This window comes from Hemiscyllium ocellatum, chromosome 36 (assembly GCF_020745735.1).
Source record: "Hemiscyllium ocellatum isolate sHemOce1 chromosome 36, sHemOce1.pat.X.cur, whole genome shotgun sequence".
NCBI lineage: Eukaryota > Metazoa > Chordata > Chondrichthyes > Orectolobiformes > Hemiscylliidae > Hemiscyllium > Hemiscyllium ocellatum.
This window is the reverse complement of record NC_083436.1, coordinates 9,957,651-9,984,593: the sequence shown is the minus strand read 5'-3', so window position 1 is coordinate 9,984,593 and position 26,943 is coordinate 9,957,651. Positions and strand designations below refer to the sequence as shown.

The window sequence follows — 26,943 nt, the reverse complement described above, 5'->3', positions numbered from 1 at the left end:
AACTGTTATATAACTTATCTACAAAGACAGACAATTATAATTGAGACTGTCACAGCAGTTTTCCCACCATTGTTCACTTCTACCATGAAGTTTGATCATCAACTCTATAAAAAGCTCTTAAAGGGTTTGCAGAAACTCAATCACTGCTCTTCCAAAGACAAAAAGCAATAGAAGAGATCTGAAGAAGGGTAACTGGACCTGAAACGTTAATTCTGCTTTCTCTCCACATATGCTGCCAGACCTGGAGTTTTTACAGCAATTTCTGTTTCTGTTTCTTTGTTCCAGCATCCAGAGTTCTTTAGTTTTTTTGAACAACATAATCTACTGTTTCTAAAAAAAATTAGTTCATCCACTTATCTTCTATTCCCCCCCTTTGTTAACAGCTGTTGTGGTGTTGGGAAATGCAAAGGGAATTTCACATGTGGAAACAAAAAAAATCAACGGTTAGCATGACAAGTTAAACATCAATATCTTTTATTACAATTAATATAGTGGATCAGCTCAGAACAAGCATTGTTTTGTAAGTAAAAGAAAACAAAAATGCTGGAGAATCTTTCCATTCATATCAATGTCTTATGACATCTATGAAATAAACTGGTATGTTTACAATCCCAAACTTTCTTAGGGAACTTCAATCATCTCACTTAAAGGAACATAAGAATACAGGAACAGGAATAGGCCATTCAGCCCCTGAATGTTTCAGCATTCAATGAGATCATGGCTGACCTGGGGCCTAACTCCATATGCCTGTGGCCTATATATCCTTCCTAAGATCTGGTGCCCAGATCTGCTCGCAATATTCCAAGTGAGATTTAACCAAGGTTTTGTATAACTGTAGCGTTATTTCTGCATCCTTATACTCCATTCTTTGAGACAGAATTCCATTTGCTTTTCAACTTATTTTCTCCATCTGGTCATGACATTTTCAAGACCGATGTACCTGAACCCCCACAAGTGGGCGGCACGGTGGCACAGTGGTTAGCACTGCTGCCTCACAGCGCCTGAGACCCGGGGTCAATTCCCGACTCAGGCGACTGACTGTGTGGAGTTTGCACATTCTCCCCGTGTCTGCGTGGGTTTCCTCCGGGTGCTCCGGTTTCCTCCCACAGTCCAAAGATGTGCGGGTCAGGTGAATTGGCCATGCTAAATTGCCTGTAGTGTTAGGTAAGGGGTAAAAGTAGGGGTATGGGTGGGTTGCGCTTCGGCGGGTCGGTGTGGACTTGTTGGGCCGAAGGGCCTGTTTCCACACTGTAAGTAATCTAATCTAAAAAAAAAGTCTCACTGGACATCCACTGTATTTAACTTCATATCATGTCAAAAATACCTGGATTGTTCCTTTTCAGTCCAAAATACATAATCCATTGAACTCCATCTGTCCATCGGTTTTGCCTATTCACTTAGAGTCATAGAGATGTACAGCATGGAAACAGACCTTTCGATCCAACTCATCCATGCTGACCAGATATCCCAACCCAATATATCCCACCTTCCAGCACCTGGCCCATATCCCTACAAACCCTTCCTATTCAGATACCCATTAATTGTACCAGCCTCCACCACTTCCTCTGGCAGCTCATTCCACACATGTACCACACTGTGAAAATGTTGCCCTGTAGGTCTCTTTTCTATCTTTCCTCTCTCACCTATGCCCTCTAGTTCTGGACTCCCCAACCCCAGAGAAAAGACTGTCTATTTATCCTATCCATACCCCTCATAATTTTGTAAACCTCTATAAGGTCACCCCTCAACTCCCGACGCTCCAGGGAAAAACAGCCCCAGCTGTTCAGCCTTTCCCTATAGCTCAAATCTTCCAACCCTGGCAACATCCTTGGAAATCTTTTCTGAACCCTTTCAAGTTTCACAACATCTTTCCGATAGGAAGGAGACCAGAACTGTACTCAATATTTCAACAGTGGCCTGACCAATGTCCTGTACAGCTGCAATATGACCTGCCAACTCCTGTACTCAATACTCTTACCAATAAAGGAAGCATACCAAACGCCTTCTTCACTATTCTACCTACCTGCAACTCCACTTTCAAGGAGCTATGAACCTGCACTCTAAGGTCTCTTTGTTCAGCAACACTCTCCAGGACCTGACCATTAAGTGTATAAGTCCTGCTAAGATTTGCTTTCCCAAAATGCAGCACCTCACATTTATCTGAATTAAACTCCATCTGCTACTTCTCAGCCCATTGACCCATCTGGTCAGGATCCCGTTGTAATTAGAGGTAACCTTCTTCGAAGTCCACTACACCTCCAATTTTGGTGTCAGCTGCAAACTTACTAACTGTACCTCTTATGCTCACATCCAAATCATTTGCGTAAATGACAAAAAGTAGTGGACCCAGCATCAATCCTTGTGGCACTCCACTGGTCACAGGCCTCCAGTCTGAAAAACAACCTTCCGCCACTACCCTCTGTCTTCTACCTTTGAGCCAGTTCTGGATCCAAATGGCTAGTTCTCCCTGTATTCCGTGAAATCTAATCTTGCTAACCAGTCTCCCATGGGGAACCTTGTCGAACGCCTTACTAAAGTCTATATACATCACATCTACCACTCTGCCCTCATCAATTTTCCTAGTCTAGCAATCTCCCTTTCTACTATGAATGACGAGTTACGCTTAATCACTTTTTTGCAATAAATCAATCATGAAAACAAGCAAGAATGCGCGAAAGGCTATATTAGTGCATTGCAATGGAAAATGGACATTATAAATAAAAGATGCAAATGTGGCGGAACCACCAGTGAGCGTAACATGGTGGAGTCTCTGCTAGCTTTTTATTACAGCAATAAAATCTAACTTTGCTGTCCTATACTCCACTAACATCACCATCTCCTACATTTGAAATAGCATCTATCACTTCAAATATTTCCCTGATTTACCTACAAAGGTTACAATTTTACAGTAATGTACCAAGATTCTAGTCACAAAATATGCCATTTTTGATTGTGTTTGGCTTCTTTGATGACAGGAAGAGAAATCTAATAGCAGGATTCAATCATCAAATTACAGGAAATGATTTGGGAAGCAAGAATGTGTCCAAGGGTATCAGTTGTGGAAAGGAGTTTGGTAGTGGAGTGATACCTTTCAAGCCAGATAAAGCAAAGATAGATTTCTTGGAATGGGGTGATGATGATTTAGGAAGGGTGAAGCACAATTGCTGAAGAGAGGGAAAATACACAATGTCACCTTATCATGGGGCCCACAAAAGATAGGTTAGGTGACCAGCAATGCTGTGGGAATGGGGTCAAGGGAACAGGCAATGAAGCAGGATGAATTCAAAGTGGAAATGAAGGAATAGACAGGAGAAAACCTTGAATTTACAGGTCAGGTAGAGGAAGGTTGAGGGAAGTGTTTACTTTGCTTGGCAAGAGACACATGGTGATGGAGAACCGAAAAGGAGAGATGAATGTAAGAGTCTCATCTTCAAGAAAAAGAAATCCATGAGCTTCTTGTATTTGTTAGTGGAGGTAACATGCAAAATCTAGACTAACTTACAAACAATGGTTATTTACGGGACTCCAACGTCCATGGAACCACACACCTAGCAAGTGGGCAATGCCTGTTGCAGGGCATAGAAAAAAATAGACAGAAAAAGGAGAAAGAAAAACATGATCTACATGAACGATAAATCAATGTTTCACATAAGGCAGGGCGCTGTTTGTGTTTCAGGCAAAACAACTACAACTCCTTAAGCAAAAATATTAACTCAATGGGACATGCATAAATCCCTGAAATGCACTACATGAATGCAACATATGGAGTGCAACTTGTAGGTGGTGGTATTCTCATGGTATTGCTGCTTTTGTTGGCTGTACTCAAAGCTTAGAATTTCTGTCCAAGGAAGTTTGGCAAGTGACTGCAGTGTATCATCTAGATAATAAATCCTACAACAGCACTGGATTAGTGGCGTTAGAGGTGGAAATTAAGTTATATTGTACAGGCAGCAAGTAAAAAAGAAGCATATCTCTTGAATGATGCCAAGCTTCTGGAACATTACTGCAGCAGTATCCACCCACTGGAGAGTCTATCATTTTCCTGACCTGAGGCTTTTATATCATGGTAGAAAAGCAGGACATGAGCCTCTTGATATTCACTGCTACAGGACTGATATAACTGGTGAATTATGGTCCCCAAACTCCCAATGTTTATAGGGAAGCGGTTAGGAAGACTCAAGGTCAGATTGTACCTTTCCTTGTTGGAAATGGCCACTCTTGGCACTTGTGGCACAAATGTTATTCACTATTTGAAAAACAGTCTGGATGTTGATCAAATCCTGCCAACAAGTACAATTTCATTATCACAAGGAGTTATTGGAGCTTAACATAATGGAGTCATCAGCTCACAGTATTATTTCTAAGTTTATAGCCAAGAGAATATCACCAATAAAGCATCCAAAATAGTTGGGTCAAGTAAACTAACCCTAAACACTGCATATTAAAGTGGTAAAGTTACTGGGAGATATTGAGGACTGCAGATCCTGGACATCAGAGTTGAAAAATGTCGCACAGAAAAGCACAACAGGTCAGGCAGCATCCAAGAGCAGGACAGTCGATGTTTCTGGCATAAGAAGTAATCCAGGATACTTTTTTAGGGACATGAATTCAACTTACAAAACAGTGAAACATGAATTAAATATATAAATGCAACTGGAATATAAAGCTAACATCACTAATGTTGACTGACCATCACTGATTGCTATAAAAACCCATCTGGTTCACTATTGTTAGTTCTGAAGAGGCACATTAATTATGTTTCTCTGCTCACAGATGCTACCACACCTTCTGAGCTTCTCAGTATTTTCTGTTTGTGTTTCAGATTTCCAGCATTTGCAATATTTTGCTTTATATTGTTTACTAATATCCTTGCGCAGTCTGGACTACACATGGTTCCAAATGGGAATATAGTTGATTCTTAACTGCCCAATGAAATAGCCTAGCAAGCCACTGAGTTCAAGGGCAAGACATGCTGACCTTCCGAGAAACATCTATATCTCATGAAAGAACAAGAAAAACATACTGCAGCAATGTCTTAAAGCTGAAATGATTGATTTTCAACAGCTTCATATAAATTCCAACCACTGGAGGGATTGCTTTTTAACACCCACTGACATCAGTTTTGTTCTGGCTCCTTCATATCATGCTTGTTGAATGCTACTTTCAAATCCATAAGACAATTACTCATCTCTCTTTACAGTTTAAATTATATCAATGTATATGTATCAATATTGGAATATGGTCTGGAGTGGAGTGATTTGGTAGAATCCAGCCAATTTTGCCAGTGAGCTCTCATTTTAATGTTATAAAGTTATAGGGATGTGCAGCATGGAAAGAGTCCCTTCAGTATGTAATGTTAAAAGATTAAATGGGAATATCTTTTTGGACATTAATGTAATATTAAAAAGAGTTAGACTGCAAAACTGAACATTCTGGAAAGGTGAGGGAGGACGACATTCTGTCTCACAAAAAAGCCCGCAGAATGCAGATGACTATCTATTGTAATTTACACTTCATTTAGACAGTCAATTGCTATTACTCCCCTGCTGTTGTCAAGTCAAACTATAAATCAATCTCTTCCTCCAGAAATGCTTTCTGCCCAGAGGTATGTCGCACCTGCATTGTCTTGGGGAATCACTGAGTCAGGAAATTGCATGTATAACAATTCTCCAGGATTAAGGCATTAGTATTATCTTCTACCAATGTACCTGGGGTAAAATGTGACTGAGAGTTGTCTTGAGTGGCATGTGACTATGGGGGAGTGGCTAGAACATCTGTAGCATTGCCAACTGATTTGTATAAAGGGAATATATTTTCTTTGTTCGGGGTCTCTCTTCTGGCCCAACTTCGCACGCCCGTGTACAGTATCAGAGAGATTAAGCTCAATTAAACTTTAATAGTTTGCAGAAATTGGTGTGTGTGATTTGCAGAAATTGGTGTGTGAAATCTCAAGAACCTAACAGGTCCAACTCATTCATGCCGACCAGATATCCTAAATTAATCTAGTCCCATTTGCCAGTATTTAGCTCATATCTCTCTAAACCATTCCTATTCATATGCTCATCCAGATGCCTTTCAAAATGTTGAAATTGTACCAGCCTTCACCACTTCCTCTGGTAGCTCATCCTGGACATGCACCACCCAATGCATGAAAAGGTTGCCCCTTAGGTTCCTTTTAAATCTTTCCTCTCTCACCTGAAACCTATGCCCTTAGTTTTGGACTACCCTACTATGGGGAAAAGACCTTAACTATTCTCCCTCTACATGCCCCCATGATTTTGCAAACCTCTATGAGGCCACCCCTCAGAGTCCGACAGAGAAAATAGCTCCAGCTTATTCAGTCTCTCCCTATAACTCAAACCCTCCAATGTTGCAACATCCTTTCAAATCTTTTCTGATACCTTTCAAGTTTAACAACATCCTTCTTATGGTCTTATTCCTGAAGAAGGGCTCATGCCCGAAACGTCGATTCTCCTGCTCCTTGGATGCTGCCTGACCTGCTGCGCTTTTCTAGCAACACATTTTCAACATCCTTCTTACATCAAGACGACCAGAATTGAATGCGTATTCCAAAAGTGACCTAACTAATGTCCTGGACAGCCACAACATGGCCTCCTGACTCCTACCCTCAAAGCAGTGACCAATAAAGGAAAGCATACCAAACGCCTTCTTCATTATCCTGTCCACCTGCAAATCCACTTTCAAGAACAATCAACCTGCACTCCAAGGTCCCTTTGTTCAGCAACACTCCCTGGGACCTTATCCTGTTTTCTTGAATTGATTGGTATTGATGTGAACTACAGCTACTTACTGCGCCACAAAACATTTGTTTAGGCCCACTAAAATAAAACAGCACATTTAAGACCATAAAATATATGAGCAGAATTGGACCATTCAGCCATTCAAGTCCGCTCTGCTGATCAATCATGGTTGAGTATTACACTTTTAAAACGAACCTTTCAATAACTGAACCCGAGAACAGGCATCACTTCGGTCTGTCTGATGCAATGTCTATTGAAAACTTTTCAATTTGTACAGTATTACCTTCACAGCTAGGAAATTCAATCCACTCTCATTGGCCAAAGCTTTTGCTATCATAGTCTTTGAGCATCCAGGAGGCCCATAAAGCAGGATTCCTTTGGGAGGTTGAATCCCCATTCTGGAAAAGGATTCAGGGTGTTTATGCGGCCATTCAACAGCCTGCTTGAGTTTCAGCTTCACATTTTCCATCCCTCCAATGTCTGACCATGACACCTAAGCAATGAAAAGACATTGATCAGTACAGGGTCACCTTACTCATCCAAACACTTTCATTTTGCAGCTAACAACTGGAAATTAAGCAACACAAGTAAATAGCATCATTTTATAAGAAGATGACATGACAAAGGACTATCACATATCGATAGTTCTTCTGTAACACTATGGTTGCACTCTTGTGCAACCCTGCATTATATAAAAATTGCACTTTAGAAATAACACTTGAAGCGTTTGACAATGTAACTGCATTACAGCAGCCAACACACATTGAGAGTTTGCACTTTAGAAAAAGCGTGCCTAATTCATCAATCATGTCACAGCTAGTTTGCATTAATGAAACACACATTATAACAGAATGACCTGTATAATGATTCTTCTGTATTCACGAGGGTTCTGCTCAGGAGAACGTCCACAAATGATGAAATTCGAGATTGTGGAACTCATTTTAAAAAATGGTCATAACAAGATAAAAATTGCTGATACACTATTTTTGCCGACAGTTGCCGATTTTTGTTTTTTTTGGCACAGATGGATGAATTCACAATTTGTGATTTCATAGATACAACGGATTTACTTTTGTTAATGGGCAATTATGGGATCAGGGGTGTGCCAGTTGATCAAATATTATGGGAAATCAAGAGGTTAACCGCAGTAAACCCTGACCAAGCAACCCTTTAACATCACTCAAAAAAAAATTTAGAAACATCAACTCACCTCTGAAAGAAAATTGAAAAACACACAGTAAGTAATAGAAGCGTAATGCAGGGGGTGTACACATCACCATTAAACTTTATTTACAGCATAAATACTCAGACTTGCTGGAGATTGCAGTATTTAATGTATAGAAGTTTTGCTAGTTTATCAAGAGTACTGGTTGATAAGGTGCCAGCTAAAATAAAGTTTGCAGTATATCACTTGTGTTTGTTCAGAAATTGCAGCCAAATTTCATGTTAAGAAGGCCAATTTGAGATAAAATTCATGCAACACATTGCAGCTCTGGGCTTAATTTGCCTCATAACTTAAAGACGCCATCTCAAAATAACATTCACAGTAAGCAGAGCCTTACGTAAAGAACATTGCTTTTGATTTTCTTTATTTGACTCTTCAAGGCCCTTGGGAATAAATGCCCAAGTGTTAATTTTTCATCTACAGATTCAAAAAGTTCAATCCAGGCAAAGGTCAACAGTATAAACTCCAACTGTTTCTTTCCTTTTTTCTGAGGCACATTGCTTAATTTCCACCCTTATTTTGATTACCTGCCAATTCAGCGCAAAACTAGAATCAAATTTGGGACTTTTAGGAAAGTTATTCCTTTTGGTTAGAGAAAATCCCAAAATGCATTTAAGAAGAAACAAAAGGTGTTCTTATTGTTTTCATAACAAACTGGCCTAACACAAATTTTCAAAACAATACAAGGAATTGTTGGGGCTGTGCTAAATAAACTTGTCACACCAATTGAAAATGCAAAATTAATGTATAATATTTGAAAAGGTGAGAGCTTTGTTATTCTTTAGGAATTAAATCAGGAACTATTTCACAAAAGGGTTAAAGAGATGCAGAATGATTCATGAAAGAAGGTTATTATGCTAACAGGGTTTGAGATAACCAGATGGGATTGAAAGTAAAACAGGATTGATGGAAAGATATAGGAAGATCAATTAACAAAAACAGATTTGTTGAGCCAAACTGTCCTTTCCTGCTCTTAAAATTTCCATGTACTTGTAGAAAACCAAGCAGTTAAGTCATAAAAATGCATTCAGGGAGTTCTGACAGCAGAGTCTTTGCTTTTCTTAATCATTACAGAATTCTTGCACCATCAATTCAAAACATGAGTTCATCCTAGCCTAGGGGATTCTTTTCTAAATTTACCATATTGTTACCTACTGAATGAGTTGATGAATAAAGAATGAGCGAGCCTATATCATCTCTCTTCACGAAGGAACCTAACAGTTTAGCATTTTCCACCTGAAACTATAATGAATTAGCGAACCGACCTGGGGTCTGGTCATAAAATATCGCATCCATTCAGCAAGAACATGATTCACTTTTGTATGGATCTCAAATTTAGTCACTGCATTGATAAGGTAAATATTTTCAATTTAGTTTGTAGGTTTGTTTTCCTGACACTTACAAAGATGAAAACACAAGGGAAAGGGAGAAGACTAAACATAGCCTGTCACAAATAGCCTAGTTAACTGATGCAGAGGAGAAAGCTCTTGAGGTAAGTGGCCTCCTCTGAGTCAGATAGAGACCTCAAGAGAATTACAAATGCCTCAATACAGATGTGCTGATTTCACTTAATCACTGACTGAACTACGGTAATGATTCTCATGATTTAGAACTTGCGACTACTTAATCATGTCTTCCAGGACCTTCATGTATACAGCTAGTGTTGCAGGATATTCATGAAGGTGGTACCTCCGAAGAAACAAAAATAAAAATTGCTGGAAAACTCAGCTTTGGCAGCATCTGTGGAAAGAAAACAGAGATAACATTTTGGGTCCAGTGACCATTCTTCAGAACTGATTTTAGCCTGAAAATGTTGGTAAATATGATGATGATTTTTTTTTGGAGGGGAGGGGTAGGAAAGGAGGAAAGAGTGAGGGATAGGTGCAGTTAGAACCCAGGAGAAAGAGAAACCATTTGAGCAGACAAAAAAACTGGGTAAACATCAACTTGGGAGATGCAATAGCTGACAATGGAGACGATTAGTGACAGAAAATGGATTGCTGTGGAAGCAGCCCATGTGATGACAAGACCTGGTGTGTGTAGGGGGTAAGGAAATGGGGGAAGGTGGTCAGGCCCTCAAAGTATGAACTCAAAATCAGATCCTGAAGGTTGCAGGGTACCCAAGTGGAAAATATGACTGTTCTTCCAGCTTGCACTGAGCTCTGCTGGAGCACTACAGTAAGCCTGAGACAGAGATTTTGGCCAGGGAACACAGTGGTGTGTTGAAATAGCAGGCAACAGGAAGCTCAGGGTCATTTCTGAGCACAGAATGTAATTGTTCTGCAAAGCGGTTGCCAGTCTGCATTTTGTCCCCAATCTGAGCAGTGAATATAGCAGATTAGATTGAGTAAAGTAAACTGGTGCTTAACCTGGAAGGTGTGTCTGGGGCCTTGGAGAGTGAGGAGGGAGAACATAAATGGATAGGTGTGGCACATTCTATGATTTTTGCGTAGAAAGGTACTCTGGGATATGGGGAGCATTGAGCATTGGAGTGGACCAAGGTGTCCCAGAGGGAATGGTCCTTGCAGAAAACTGACAAGGGAGGAGAGGGAAGTGTGCATCTGGTGGCAGCATTCCTCTGGAGGTGGTAGAAATGGTGACTAATGTTCCTTTGGATGTGGATACTATAGGAGTGGCAGGGAAGAGAAATGGGTGAGGGTCAAAGTATAGGAGACAAATCAGACACGACTGAGAGCCCTATAAACCGAGGTGGTGGGAAATCCTTGGTTGAGGATAAAGGTCAACATTTCAGGGGCCCATTTGTCAAAGCTGGCATCATCAGAACAGATGCGACTGACACAGAAAAACCAGGAGAATGGAAGAGTCATTACAGGTAGCAGAGTGAGAGTCAGGGGATTTATAATGGACAATGTTGACCATCTAACCCCAGAAATGGAAACAGAGATGTCAAGGAAGGGAAGAGAGGAGTCAGAGATGGACCAGGTAAAGGCAAGAACAGGGTTGAAATTGGAAGTAAAATTGATACACTTTTGCATTCCAGATGAGACAGAGAAGTAGCACCAATTATATCATGTATGTCCCAGAAAAAAAAGACTTAAGAGTGGAGGCCATGGTATCATTGGAATGTTCCACATACCCCACAAAGAGACAGGCATAAATGGGCCCATCTGGGTACCTTTGACCCGAAGAAAGTGAGAGGAGATAAAAAGAGATGTTTAAAGTGAGGAGAAGCTCGGCCAAGCTAGGAGTGAGGTGGTGAACAGGGACTGTTCAGGCCTTTTTTCCACAGGAAGAAGTGAGCAGTCCGGAGACCATCTTGATAGGGGATGGATGTGTAAAATATTACATATCCATTTAGGGTGTAGGTTTGCTCACTGAACTATAGGTTTGATATCCAGACGTTTCATTACCTGGCTAGGTAACATCATCAGTGGCGACCTCCAAGTGAAGCAAAGCTGTTGCCTCCTGCTTTCTATTTATATCTTTATCCTGGATGGGGTTCCTGGGGTTTGTGATGTCATTTCCTGTTCGTTTTCTGAGGGGTTGATAGATGGCATCTAGATCTATGTGTTTGTTTATGGTGTTGTGGTTGGCCAGCTAGCCACAAAAATACACGACCCTCTTTCCCTCGTAGCCCTACACACGGATGAAAAAAAACCACCATTTCGACTGGAACAACACATCTATCCTGGGACAGGCTAAGAAAAGACATGCCAGAGAATTCCTAGAGGCCTGGCACTATTTCAGTATCCTGAATCCAAGGCTCAATCAATTTGATTGCTTTATATGCCATAACGCATTTAGTAAGATTAGTGAGTGTTTTCTTCCTGTTTGTTGCAAAATACACAATCATTATTCACTTTATAGGCAATAACCAGATCACTGAATTTACTTTGCAAGCTATCATTAAGAATCAAGTTTTTGATCAATGGAAATATGCAACATAACATGAAATGTTCAGTAAATAATAATGATGTGGAAAATTAATTGCCTGTGAATGATAACATTTTATTAATGCGCATATCAATCAGAAATTTATAGCAGTATCAGAAATCTTGTGAATTAAGAACCACAACTGGTTGCTGGTCACTGTTCATGTTGTGAAATTAGCATCGCATCCTCACTTTCATCATGACTTTCATGAAGTTGTTGCATTTGTATATTAATTGCTAATTAAACTTAACATAAGTAGTATGCTCATTAGCTATCATTTCAATGACAATGGCACAGTCTCTGGATCATCACAATCAGAAATATGACTCATGATGCACATCAGGACTCTGTGGAAGTTCTGACAAACTGACCTCTGTGGAAATTGCCTAGGAAGTCTGAATTCCTAATGGGCAATTCCCTTTCTCTCCCAGATATTCTGAAAATGTTCCAGTCAGACTTGAATACCTCTCAAGGTCCAACTTGACTAGCCCCTAACCCAATAATCCAACCATTTTCAACTGTTCCAACAAGATCAGACTACCCCCAACCATACAACAACCCTCTGGCCCTACTTTACCAACCCTCTAACCTCTGTCACGATCCACCTGCCGCTCTACCCAGTTATCTCACTCTACCCATTCTTCCACTCATTAGCATCTCACAATCTGAATTGCAACATGGTAAGCTCAATATCCAGGATAAAAAAGGGAGTGCATTTTCTGCACTGATCCTACGTGCAGCTCTCTGCAAGAATTTCAGTGCTATGGAAATTCTTCAGTATGCTGGATCAGAAGTTGAATCCTTTTAAACATAACCAGGTAACTGGTTTTCCGACTGATCATTGTTGGATGCAGTGGTTCCGATGTGGAGTTGAAGACTTGGGCTATACATTAGCTTATGATTACCGATTAACTTCTGCCCAGACTGTGAACAATTAGAAATATTCCTGCAGGATATTTTGAATGGAGATTTAAAAGATCAAGTTTACAAATGTTGTCTTCTTGCACAATTCCATCTTTTTTTGCTCTCTGATCCAACCTCCGAATTCCTCGTTTATTTCTCTTTCCATATCTGTTTTGACAATGAATTCATTCACCCTCTTCATCCTTCCTCTGTTTATTTCTCATTGATTAATGAGATACACTGTTCCTTTGTTTATCAAAGTTCCAGATGTCATCACTCTGCTGCTCTCAGTATTTTGTGGAAGATTTTTTTTTAAAACAAAACATCAACTGCAGGAATGAAACTATTAGGCATGCTGTCATCTGACTTGCCCCCACCACCCCCGGCAAAATTTACATCAATACATTATATTGTTTTTATTTTGAAATGAACAGTGAGCTGCATATATTAGTCATATCTGTGGAATAAAACCAGATTCAACCTGGCAGTCAGTCAGATCCTGTTTATACCACACATACAATTTATTTCCCTTTATCATAGAAACAATTTTCATTTGTTGTTCCTATTTGAAAACAGAGTTTTGATTCCATTGGAACTGAGCTGCTCTGACGCATAAACCTTGGCTCAGACTGATACTTAGTCAAGTACTACAGGGTCATACAACTTTCTGTGCAAGTCATCCTGTGGATGACAAGAAAATAAATGTAACTTAGTGCTACCTATTATTCTATATATAATACAGTACTACCCATTCAATGCACATCCCCCTCCAGCATATTATTCAAATATCAGCCATCTATTATGCAATACATTAAAGCTCGAGTTACCCAACAATTATCCTGCAATGTAACTGACTGCCATACAACCATTATGCACTGGCTGCACAAAACTTAGGCAATTCTGTCATATATTTGACCTGTGAACCACACAACACAGGAAACCTTCTAAACAATTTACTACAATACAATAAAAGTATAATGGTCATAGTAGTTTGAATATATTTAGAATTCCGAATACCACATTGATACTTTCAGGCAATACAAGGCAAGTCAGCTGCTTTGGTACTCACCAAATTTATGAAGCAAAATTTGTTTCCAAGTTAGTATATCAATAAACCTCTTTACTCAAGTACACTTCATTCTGAAACACACTTTATTTTTCTCTATTCTTTCACAATAATGTGAATACTCCTGGTCAGCATTTGCTGCCCATCCCTTATTCCTTTGAACTGATTGGGTCACTAGGCAATTTCAGTTGTTCTTATGTCCCATGTAGGCTTGATCGATTAAGTACAGCAGATTTCCTTTCCTAAAGGATATGTGCAAATTGGGTAATTGTACCAAACAGCAGAAAAAAATTATTACTTCAAATATAAATATCGGTTTGCTCAAATATCTCACCGTCTAAATATTAATTTAAGTATAAACTCCTTTCAATAGACAGTTAAGGAAAGTTAACAATTGGCATAAATAACCATCACAAAATAAACTAATCCAGTTGGTCATTGTATTCTCAGTGCCAACAAATCAACAAAACCAACAATCAAGATCCTTCAAAAGAAAACATTTGCTATTTATTCACAGGAAATTTGAGTTTGTGGCTCAGATAATATAAACAGCGACCATTAGCTCAAGCTATTGGCTTTCTTTCAAATATCAATTCTTGACTTATGTTTTATTATCTTTTTTTGTCTTAAAACCTAGAAAATTGCAACACACAACCTGAAACCCAATCCTCTGCCTTTAGCAAAAACTTCACCATCGTTATTCCTTTACCCAATACCCATGCTTCTGCAAGCTTCCACCAACCTCCAACTTCTATTTCACCTCCAAAGTCCTGAGATTTATTTTTCCCCTTCCAAATCTTTCTCATCTATTTTTAGCACCTCACCAATTAGCTTTCACCTCTGGCCGCAGCAATGAAACAGCCCCAAAAGTCACAAACAACATCCATTGTGATTGTGATGTAGCATCTTTGTCAGACTTTCTTCAACACAATCGACCCACTGTCTTTCTCAAATGCCCCAAACAGTTGTTCAGCTGTTTGGGACTGCTCTCAAAGGGTACCACTCTCAATATATTCAACCAAAGGTAGAGGACGATTCCTCATGTGGCCCTAAAGATGTGGAATTCCCAAAGATTTACCTTCAGCCTTTTTCTTGTGGCAGGGCATGGAGTCAGCTTCCATATGTATACTGAAGGCCCACAGCATTTCCCCCTTCTGTCTCAACCTGGACTTCAAGACAAGTTCTGCCTGAGCCTCCAGTTAAACAACGCAAAGACTTAAGTCACAAACTCTACATTCTCAACACAGATTTCATCACATTCTCCAACCATGTGACTGAGTGTGGCATCAAGGCACTTCACATAAGAACTCTGTGCAGGAGTGGGCTATTCAGCCCCTTGAGCATGCTATGCTGTTCAATACAATCATGGCAAAACTCATCTTGGCTTCAACTCTACTTTCTTATACCCTTCAATACATTACTAATTAAAAATCTGCCTTTCTCCTCCTCAAATTTACTCCACGTCCTGGTACCCACGGCACTCTATAGTAATGAATTCAACAGATTCATGACCCTTTGAGAGAAGCAATTTCATCTCATCTCTAAGTCTTCTCCCCTTACCCTAAAGCTATGACTTCTCTAGATTGCCCCATGAGGAAGCATCCTTTATAGGTCTACTTTGTCAATCCCCTCTAGCATCTTGTAAACAACAGTTAAACTCCAGAAAGTATTGACCTAAACTGCTTAATCTCTCTTCAGAAGACAAACCCCTCATCTCTGGGATCAATATAGTGAATCGCCTCTGAACTGCCTCTAATGCAATTACATCCCTACTCAAGTAATAGGACCAGAATTGTACACAATATTCCAGGTGTGCCCTCATTAATGCCTTATACCCTTTTCACAACACTTCCCTAACTTTTTTACACTATTTCTTGTATGTGCACTCTAGCTTTCAGTGATTCATGCATGAAGATACCCAGATCCCTTTGCACCAGGGACTCTGAAGCTTCTTTCCATTTAGAAAGTAAGTTTCATTTCTACTCTTCCAAACAAAATGGATAACCTCACATTTATCCATGTTAAACTCCACCTGCCTAATTTTGGCCTCTTTCTGCCAAATTTTGTCCGAATTGTCTCTAGCAAAAGTGGAGTCAATGGGAATTGGGGGAAAACTGCCTGCTGATTATAGTCATACCTGAAACAAATGAAGATGCTTGTGGTTGCTGGAGGTCAGTCGTCTCTGCAGGCATTCTTCAAGAAGATGTCCTTAGCTCAAACATCTTCAATGGCTTCATTAATGATTTTCTTTTCATCATATGGTCAGAAGTGGGGACATTGTGACTGCATAATGTTCAGCATCATTCACGACTCATCAGATAATGAAATAGTCCATATCCAAATGCAACAAGATCTGTACAATATCCAGGCTTGACTGATAAATGGCAAATTACATTTGTAACACCAAAATGCCAGACCATGACCATCTCGACAAAAGAGAATCTAGCCACTGCCTTTTGACATTCAATGGTATCACTATCACAGCTGTCCCCCCATTACCAACATTCTGGGGGTTATCACCGACCAGAAACTTGAATATTCGTTTGTATACTGTGCTGACAATAACGTGTTAAAGGCTTGGAATCTTGCAGCAAATAACTCAACTAACTCTCCAGAGCCTGTCCACCAACTTAAATCACAAGCCAGGAGTGTGATGGAATACTCTCTACTTGTGTTGTGAGTGAATCTTCAACCATACTCAAGAAGCTTGATATCATCCAGACAAAACAGCTTGCTTGATTGGCACATCCACAAACATCCACTCCCTCCACCATCGATACTCAGTAGCAGCACTGTGCACTGTCTACAAGGTGCACTCTATAAATTTATGAAGACTCCCTAGACAGCAACTTCCAAAAACAATACCACTACCATAAAGGACAAGGGCAGCAGATCCATGGGAACATTACCACTTGCAAGATCCCTTCCAAGTCACTCATCATCCAGACTTGGAAATATATTGCCATTCCTTCAGTATTGCTGTTTCAAATTTCTAGAATTCTCTCCCCAAATGTGTATCTCTACCAAATGAACTGTAGCTCTCAAAAGGTAGCTCACTACATCCTTCTCAAGGGCAACTAAGGATGGACAAGGATTGCTGGCCCAGCCAACACCACAATCCTTGAGTGAATTAAAAAGAAACAATAACTCAGATTAAAATTTAAAAATCGTCCAACACCAGGTTATAGTCCAACAGGATTATTTGTGCTTCCAAATAAACCTATTGGATCATAACCTGGTATTGTATGACTTTTAACTTTGTACACCCCAGTCCAACATCGACACCTCCAAATCAGATTAAATCCCACCTGGAGTCAGACAGTCTAGCTCAGGAAGGATATTGTGTCCTTTGCTGAGAGTGATACAAATCTATTAGAATAATAACAGGACTTAAAAGGGCTAAATTAGCAGGCTGGCTTTAATAAACATGGCTTTTGTCCTCTAAGGTACTGTATTTCCAGTAATAAAAAAGAATTCAACAGGCTAATACACAGCAAGAGCAATTGTAGTAGGGGAATGAGGGATGTGGGTCCTTTTAGGGTACAGAATACTAGAAAGAATAGCAGGCTTATATGATTTAACCAAGTCAGAAATCATATATGCACTTAATAAAAGCCGAGGAAGTAGTAAACTAATTACTGCAGCTATGTCTTGAGATCTTGGGCGGCACGGTGGCACAGTGGTTAGCACTGCTGCCTCACAGCGCCTGAGACCCGGGTTCAATTCCCGACTCAGGCGACTGATTGTGTGGAGTTTGCACATTCTCCCCGTGTCTGCGTGGGTTTCCTCCGGGTGCTCCGGTTTCCTCCCACAGTCCAAAGATGTGCGGCTCAGGTGAATTGGCCATGCTAAATTGCCCGTAGTGTTAGGTAAGGGGTAAATGTAGGGGTATGGGTGGGTTGCGCTTCGGCGGGTCGGTGTGGACTTGTTGGGCCGAAGGGCCTGTTTCCACACTGTAAGTAATCTAATCTAATCACTATTGCCAGTTTACTCATTCATTAATTCAATTTCATGGAAGTGCTATTTTGATAGTAACTTTCTTAAAGGGGACAGAGGTCCTATTCAGCATGTATCTAACAGGTATGTGCTGATGGAGAAAACTTGTTTGGTGTCCTGCAAGCTATTAAAGTGCCGGTAGACTGTTCTGAGGGGGGGGGGGGATTAGTATTATAATCTTTTCATAGCTTCGGGTGACGTGGTGTGCTGTGGAGTGGAGAGACCATAGTTTTATGAATGAATGAAAGAAATGCAGTAGTAGTAAATATGGATCGCTTGCGAGTGGATTGGTAATAAATATCTTAATATAAAACCATAGAATAAGATGTTTTAAGGCAACTGACTCTCTGCATCACTAAAGGACAATCACCTGAACGACAAAGGTATTGTTAATTGCTAACCAGTATGAGTAAGCAGGGCAGAACCTTCGCAGATCACAGGATATTCAGAGGCAAAAGGGTACAAGATAAGCAATGAACGGGCACCAGGTGTTTGAATACAACTAGCAGATGTGTGATACACAACGATCTGATGTAATCAAAATGCCTAGTTAATTGAATTGTAAATTTGATGTAGTTAATTTACAGGCCTGATGTAATTAATTACTTGATCAAACAATTTACAGACGTGACGTAATCATTGCCCAGTTGATTGATATATGGGCTTGATATTTTGATGCAATAAAGTACATAAATAGTATTGTGCGGGTGTTTGACAGAATGAGCTTGATTGTCCTGGTGACAATCTGGAGTTCCTCTCCTTACTGTAATCTATTACCGCTTAAATAAACTGCTGTTCCTGCTGAATTCCGGATGCTTCCAAAGTCTTTTTGCCTCAAAGACCAAGGTCACTCATACAGTAATAATTTTAAAATAAGAGCAAAGACATTGAAAAATGAAATAAGGGAGTGCTATTTCTGTGCAAAAGTAATGAAAGCTGGAGATCATTTCACAAAAGCGTTTGGATGCTCAGTTAATTTAAATTTTCCAGATCGCGACCAGAAGTTTGTTGGGTAAAGATATCAAGAGTTAAGAAGTGAAATAGAGTTGAGATAACTTGTCATGATCGGAGTGCAAGAACAGTCTCAAGGTTGTGAACAGCCTAATTCTGTTCCAACTTATGGATATCCCTTTCCACCCTATCTTTCTTATCCTCTAATGTTCCATTTCATTCTCCTGCCCCACTACATTTCTCCATTTTCCAACTCTTCCCCTTGCACCACTTCTTGACATATTTCTTTCTTGATCTAACAGAGATACAATACATTTGGAAATTAGATTACCTTCACTATATATCCTAACAGGTATTAAATCACAATGTCAAAATGGTTTCCTTTCAAAAAAGGCAATTTGAGATACAAGCTGCATTGGTACACCTGTTATAATTTAATGAATTATCTTATTTGGACAGAAGGCAGCCGGTTTAATGTTTAATGCTCAGTAGCATACCTTCAAGGTGATCCACTAAACCTGATTTCAGGTGCAACAGAGCAGTAGTCAATATTATGCAAATATAAAAAAAAATTGAATTGAAATTCCCTGAAGACATTACTCTGGACATGGTAGAAGTTAAAAATAAAAATATGATATTTCAACATCATCCTTTCTGTAAATCATGGTTAACATTTGTTTCTTCCCTTCTATTCAAGGTACACCGTTATTTAAAATCTAAGTGTTCTTCCTATGATAACCTGAGAACCTCCTCCTGAACGAAGCCAGTTGTTTCTTTCTTGGCAAGTAAAGTTGGAAGCTGAAAGTTAGATTTAACAATATATAAATATATAAACATTTATTACAATAATGTCAAAATACTTACTTTCGGCACATCAATTGTCACCTCCCTCATAGCACTAGGTCTGACATCATTCATCGCTTGCAGGAAGTCATTAAAGGTTATCTTCACTGATTCAGCTACCTCACTGTCTGAAGGGTTGGCGCATTCTCCAAGTGCCCGACGCAATGCATGCAGACCTGGCAGAATGAAAAGCATTTTTATGGGTCACCCATTTTGCTTATTTTTTTTAACAACTGAGTTTTTAAATAATTATACATTGTGTTACAATGTATTTCAAAATTTTGCAAAATATTTTGAACAGAACCATATGAATTGCACATCATTGATGACTATTTCAACCTATTGACAAGTGTATTATGCACTTTGCAAACATGCCAAGTAAACATTGGTTAACATATTAAGTCAGTGTAAATCAACAGTTTACTCAATACCACCTTCATCAATAGCACGACATCAAAAAGTAAAGTGCATTTCAGTATTTCAAACTGAAAATATCTGTCTTATCTACTTTTAAGCAGTGCAAATGAGCAGACAGTTGGTATTTCCCTTTAGTAAGCAAATAAAGGACAGCTGAGCAACAGAGCAAGTTTGTCACAGATCTTGTATTTCATGATTTTAGCTTAAATAAAATTAAACTGATGACAATAACATCTCCTTTGTCTGACTGTAAGGAACTAACATACAGTGAAGTGGTTCTGTTCGCCGAGCTGGGAGTTTTGGTTGCAAACATTTCGTCCCCTTTCCAGGTGACATCTTCAGTGCTTGGGAGCCTCCTGTGAAGCGCTTCTGTGCTGATTCCTCCGGCATTTATACTGGTTTAAATCTGCCGCTTCAGGTTGTCAGTAGCTGTCTGCTGCAGTGGCCTGTATATAGGGTCTAGGTCGATGTGTCTGTTAATCGAATTCTTGAATGAATGCCATGCTTCTAGGAATTCCCTGGCTGTTCTCTGTTTGGCCTGTCCTATAATAGTGGTGTTGTCCCAATCGAATTCATGTTGTTTGTCATCTGAGTGTACGGCTACTAGGGATAGCTGGTCGTGTCGTTTTGTGGCCAGTTGGTGTTTGTGGCTAGTATAAATGCCGGAGGAATCAGCACAGAAGCACTTCACAGGAGGCTCCCAAGCACTGAAGATGTCACCTAGAAAGAGGACGAAACGTTTGCAAGAAAAACTCCCAGCTCGGCGAACAGAACCACAACAACGAGCACCCGAGCTACAAATCTTCTCACAAACTTTTAACATACAGTGAGTTTAGGCAGTCTTAATCTAGCTCCTTTCATGCATGAACCCAACAAAAAACTGTCACTAACTGGAAATATAAAGCAGGCAGGTGGGCAAAGTAAAGCATGCCATATTATTGAGGTGATTTTCTAAGGTTAGGCCACTGGTAAAGCCAGGGTAAAGGGAACTATGCTTTGCATTTGACAATAACAGATTTAGTACAATTGGAACCTGAAATCTTAAGAGCTCCATTTCCCAGCATGGACACTCGGTGGTTAGCAACATTGCCTCACAGCACCAGTGACCAAGGTTCAATTCCAGGCTCAGAGGACTGTCTGTGCGGAGTTTGCACATTCACCCAGTGTCTGTGTGGGTTTCCTACAGGTGTTCTGGTTTCCTCTCACAATCCAAAGATGTGCAGGTTGGCTAATTGGCCATGCTAAATTGCCCATGGTGTTCAGGGATGTGTAGGTTAGCTGGATTAGCCATGGGAAATGCAAAGTTACGGGGCTAGGGTAGGGGGTGAGTCTGGGTGTGATGCTCTTTGGAGGGTCGATGTAGACTTGTTGGACTGAATGGCCTGTTTCCAGACTGTAGGGATTTTATGATTATTGACATTGTGTAGCTTTTAGTAGCCATTGCTACAACTGCATACCAAGAATTACTCTTTCAGCTATGACAGATGAATGGTTCCTAAAAATGTCTGCCCTTTTATGTTATTCATCATTTTTTCTCCTCTTCCCAAAGAGGAAGGTCTATAATGGGGTATGGTACCATAGTCATAAGCATAATAATGTCTTCAGAAACACTGGTATAGATGGTGTTCATTGTAGATAGACAGAGCAAGAGGAGGCATATTTTCTTTCTTTCAACTCCATATATTTTAGTGAAACAAATTTTGAAATTTCTAACCAGAGGCAAGAGCTTTTACTATTCTGCGAGTATAATTATTAAAAGGATTTTAATTCAATTTATTTTGTCACAGAGTGTGCTAGAAGATTAATCAAATGGCATGTTACATACAAATCTAATCCCACCTTCTTGATTCCCATCTGTTCACTCTCTAACTGGAGTCACCTAAATAATGTTTACTCCCATCTCCCCACCAGCTCCTAACATTGTTCCAGCTGTAACTGGTCTAACACAATAATGATCACTGACTACTCATGAAAGTAAGTTGTACATTAGTTGCTCACTAGTATTGTAAATATCTCAATAGCATTTTTTTCTTAGGGGTCAACAGCTTCTGTGGAAAATATATGTTGGAAAATCTTGAATCACAACGATAATTGGTTAACATACGTTGCTGTTAAATTGCAAAGTTGCAAATAATTTGCAGCAAGGAAGAGACATCCTATAAACTGTAAATCGCCGTGAGTTACTGGATGCCTTGGCCACAGTTACAATCATGAAATTGACAGTTTCTCCTTAATTTCCCCACATATTTTATAATCTTGCTGCATTTGCACATTACATTTGCCACAATAAGTTAATTTCCAGTAATCGAGTAGATGGGTTATTTAGAACTCTGTGTGCTCCCTTTGACATCTCAACTTTGCCTCTGTGTGTTCCTGACAATGTCTCTCAACGTGTGCAGAGTCTTCCCAAATGCGACTTCTTCATTTTTGCCAATTACAAGTTGAGATCTCTTATGTGTTGACAGGTTGGCTTGGCCTCTTCAGGAATGGTTTGAAGACATCCATAAAGTATTTCCTCCTGGGTGTATCCTGCTACAACGGAGTTCTCAGTAAAGTACATGCTTCAGGAGTCTCAAGTCAGGCATACGAATGACACATCCCACCCAGAAAACTTACCTTTAAGCGAGTGGTGCCTTGATGCTAGGCAAATTGGCTTAGGAGAGGGTATTGCCTTTGGACCACTGTTCTTCACCAAATTTGCAGGATCTTGAAAACACACATAAACTGGTGATACTTTAGTGCTTTGAAGTGCTTGCTGTAAGTCATCCAAATCTCTGAAGCATAAAAGAATACTGGGATCACTGCTACCCAGTAAACTAGGGCCTTAGTCTCTGGTTTGGGATCTTTGTTCGCAAATACTCATTTGCTGATATATTGCAGAATCCTCCTCATCAATTTACCGTTGCCCATCACAACATTTATGTGAAGAACCATTCATGCAGCAATATCTTGGTTTTATGTGGATTAATTGTTGCAAAATGGTATTTCGTTTTCATAACTTACTTTAATCGTTTGATGCTCTCTCCCCATAAAAGAGAAATTTATTAAACAAAGATATTCAGGTAAGTTCTTACCAACATATCATACAATCCCTAGAGTGTGGAAGTAGGCCATTTGGCCCAACAAGTCTACACCAATCCTTCAAAGAGTATCCCACCCAAACCCATTCTCTTACCATAATACTCCACATTTCCCCTAACTAATGCACCTAGTCTACACATTGCTTAACATTATGGGCAATTTAGCATGGCCAATTCACCTAACTTGCACATCTTTGGACTGTGGGAGAAAAATGGAGCACCCACAGGAAATCCACGAAGATACGGGGAGAATGTGCAAACTCCGTAATTTTTCACATTAGTGTGTCCTTTCCCTGCGACTGATTGAATGCTGCAGGTTGCATTTAGGAAACTATTAGACAAGCTTAACCTTGCCGAGAGCCAAGAGTGGCACAGGATTTGGGGGGGAAATGAGGGACAACAAATCAAAGTGGAAGCCTTGCCTGATTTTTCCCCATTCTAAAGGCAAGGGTAGAAGCTCAACTGCTGCACTAGCCAGTTTGAGATAAGTGAATACACAAAGAAAGAACCTTGCCTCGCATCACCTGCTGTATGTGGCCCAATTACACACTACTTAATAATTGAGACAGCGAGCAATAATTATAAGATTTATGCTGATTTTTTCAAACAGTTTTGAGAAAGAAATGATTTGTTTTTCACGTCTAATTTCTTTTTTCTGGGAAACAAGCTACAGGTTTGAACTAGGCTTATCAGACCATCACCTACCTAATATCTATAGGGTCATCAAAGTTCATTCCTTGGTGTCTGTTTTTCCCTCAACAGAAATTAAAAATATTGAAACTGAAAAGATGTGTCGTTCACTTTCAGTAATATAAATATATGCGACCCACGCAACTGCAGCACTGTTGTGCTGATAGAGTGACATTAATATTTTTCCTTTTCCATTCAAAGATAATCAGAGATAGTACAAGGTTTTTTTTTACATATTTCCTATAAAAGAATCCTATAAAAGAACATAGTAATAGACAAGTATTCATAATAATATATCCAGAATAAAGATCCCTTTAGTTGAGAAGTGTGGTGCTGGAAAAACATAGCAGGCCAGGCAGCATCCGACAAGCAGGAGAATCAACGTTTCGGGCATAAGCCCTTCTTCAGGAATCCCTTTATCCTGCTTAAGGGAATAAAGAGAACCGCATACTGCACGAGTGCGAAATTTTTCTGTTGAAAGATGATCAGCCTGAAACAGTGGATAACTTTCTTCACAACAGTGGGTGAAGTGGAGGCAAGGAAGATCTGACCGTATGAAAGAGTACCTGTCGGTGTGTCCGTGTGCTTACGTCTATGAGTGAGTGAGTGAATGGTACAGGATGATTCAAGATGACTCCCTGTTGCAGAGAAGTCTTCCAGGATGAGCTGTAAAGCAGATTGAGTTGTGGATAACCACGGAGTGGGCAAGCCAAGTAATATTAAGACACCAACTGGGTGAGATTTTGTGGCCATCAGTCCAAAGGCACCTGGCCACAACTGGATTCATGTCTCTCAGTGGGGCTGTCACTTCTCTAAAGTTGCTGCTCCTTTGACAGGATTTCCTCAAAGGGAAGATGAACATAGGCAGCCAAATTGGAGACCACCTCCTCAATGATAGTGCTACGAGAGAGAAAGAGAGAGAGACGGTGGGGTGCGTGGGGGCACAGAGAAAGAGAGCGAGTGAGGAGGGGGGCGGGGTAGAGTGATAGAGATGCAGGGGAAAGAAAGAATGAAAGAGAAGGGGGTGTCAAGATAAAGATGGGGGGGCGTCGAGAGAAAGACAGGGCAAAATAGCGAGAGATGGGATGGGGGACGAGACGGAGGCAGAAAGTAAAAGAGAGACAGGGAGGAGAGAGATTGAAGGAAGGAGAGAGATGTGGGGGGAGAGAAAGAGATTGGCGGGGAGAGAGAGAGGGGGAAGAGAAAGAGAGAGACAGTGGGGGAGGGAGACAGAGAGAGAGAGAGATGGTGGGGGATGCGAGAGAGAGATGGTGGGGGATGTGAGAGAGAGATGGTGGTGGGATGGGGGGGCAAGAGAGAGAGCGCGAGATGGGAAGGTATGAGCAAGGGGGGAAATGCGAGGGCATGGGAGCAGAGAGAGAGAGAGAGAGAGACGGGGAAAGGGAGACACAGAGAGTGAGGGGAGTAGGGAGATGGGGGTAGGGGAGAGAGAGAGCGAGACCGACAGAGAGAGAGGAAAGCAAGAGAGGGGAGAGCGACAGAGAGAGGGCACACAGGGAAGGTGCAAGAGAGCGCGTGCTGGGAAGGTGCGCGAGAGAACCGAAAGTGATATCACCCACCACAACAGATCAATACAGATAAATAGCAAGTGGGACAGAACATCAGTGCTTCATTGGAGGCTCACTGACCATGTTACCTAGTATGGTGACTAAGCGTCTGAGAACAAATCTACCAGCTCAGCGAGCAAACTTACATCCTGATCCTCCTGAGCTACAAATCTTCTCCAAAATCGCAAGGCTGGATCAGTTCAGTATCAGTATCAAGTTAGTCCATCCCCCCGCCACCTCCCCCTTCAAATTGATAATGCCATTGATGTCATGGGAAATGGTCCCTTTGTGCAAATGTTCATTGCCTGCCATTGAATGGTGCTAATATTATTTGCTACTTATCGGACCAAGTCTGCAAGTTATCTTGTTGTATGTGGGTACAGTCTGAGGAGTTGAAAGGTGCTGGACATTGTGTAATTATCAACAAATATCCAATTTCCGCCCTAGTGTTGAAGGAAAGGTTATTGATGAATTCACTGAAGATACGGTGGCACAGTGGTTAGCACTGCTGCCTCACAGCGCCAGGGACCTGGGTTCAATTCCCGCCTCAGGCGACTGACTGTGTGGAGTTTGCACGTTCTCCCCGTGTCTGCGTGGGTTTCCTCCGGGTGCTCCGGTTTCCTCCCACAGTCCAAAAGATGTGCGGGTCAGGTGAATTGGCCATGCTAAATTGCCCGTAGTGTTAGGTAAGGGGTATATGTAGGGGTATGGGTGGGTTGTCGCTTCGGCGGGTCGGTGTGAACTTGTTGGGCTGAAGGGCCTGTTTCCACACTGTAAGTAATCTAATAGTTTGGCCTAGCTCATTACTCTGAGCAACTCCTTCAGCAATGCCCTGGATTTGAGATGATTGACCTCCAACAATCACAAACATCGTCTTTTGTGCTAAACCTTACTGTGGTGTTGAGGACTTCAGGAAACATCCAATAAGGATCATCCATTCAGCATTTCAGGCTAAAGATATTTGTTAATGCTTCAGCCTTAGTTGTTTCAGTCAGCTGTAAAACTCTACCATCTTTGAAGCTAGAGATTTTCATGGAGCTTCCTCCTCTTGTTTATTAGTTACTTAATTTTCCAGACCCATTCACAACTATGATATCACTGAAAAGCTTTCACCTGATTAGATAATTATGAAATTACTTAGGACTGTTTATCACATAGGCAAAAGTGAGGACTGCAGATGCTGGAAATCAGAGTCTAAATTAGAGTGGCACTGGAATCGTGGTGAAGGGCTTTTGCCTGAAACATCGATTTTCCCTGCTCCTCGGATGTTGCCCAACCTGCTGTGCTTTTCCAGCACCACTCTAATTTCGATTTCTATCATATGCTCTCTCTGCTATTTTTTGCACATAGTCCAGTGTTGTCATTTTAGCAGGTTAGCACCAACTTTTCTTGTTGAATTCGTTTTAGTGGCAATGGAGGATTGAGCGATAGAATGAGTCATAGCAGTTTATAATTCTGCTCTTGTTGGCCTATAATGCCTCATGCGTGTCTAGTTTTAAGCTGCTAGATCTGTTTTTAATTGATCACACTTGGCATGATAATCGTGCCA

General features: G+C 40.6%; 1 protein-coding gene across 5 annotated transcripts in view; it reads right to left on the bottom strand.

The window, feature by feature from the left end:
- The window catches only part of afg2a (AFG2 AAA ATPase homolog A), a 557,175-nt gene that overhangs the window by 461,545 nt on the left and 68,687 nt on the right, over positions 1–26,943 (bottom strand). For all 5 annotated transcript variants that reach the window (XM_060851668.1, XM_060851665.1, XM_060851664.1 and 2 more), the window contains 2 exons: positions 19,661–19,815; positions 7,045–7,254 (listed from right to left, as the gene is read on the bottom strand). In XM_060851668.1, coding sequence (XP_060707651.1) covers positions 7,045–7,254; positions 19,661–19,815 — 365 coding nt within the window. The remainder of the gene's footprint in view (positions 1–7,044; positions 7,255–19,660; positions 19,816–26,943) is intronic.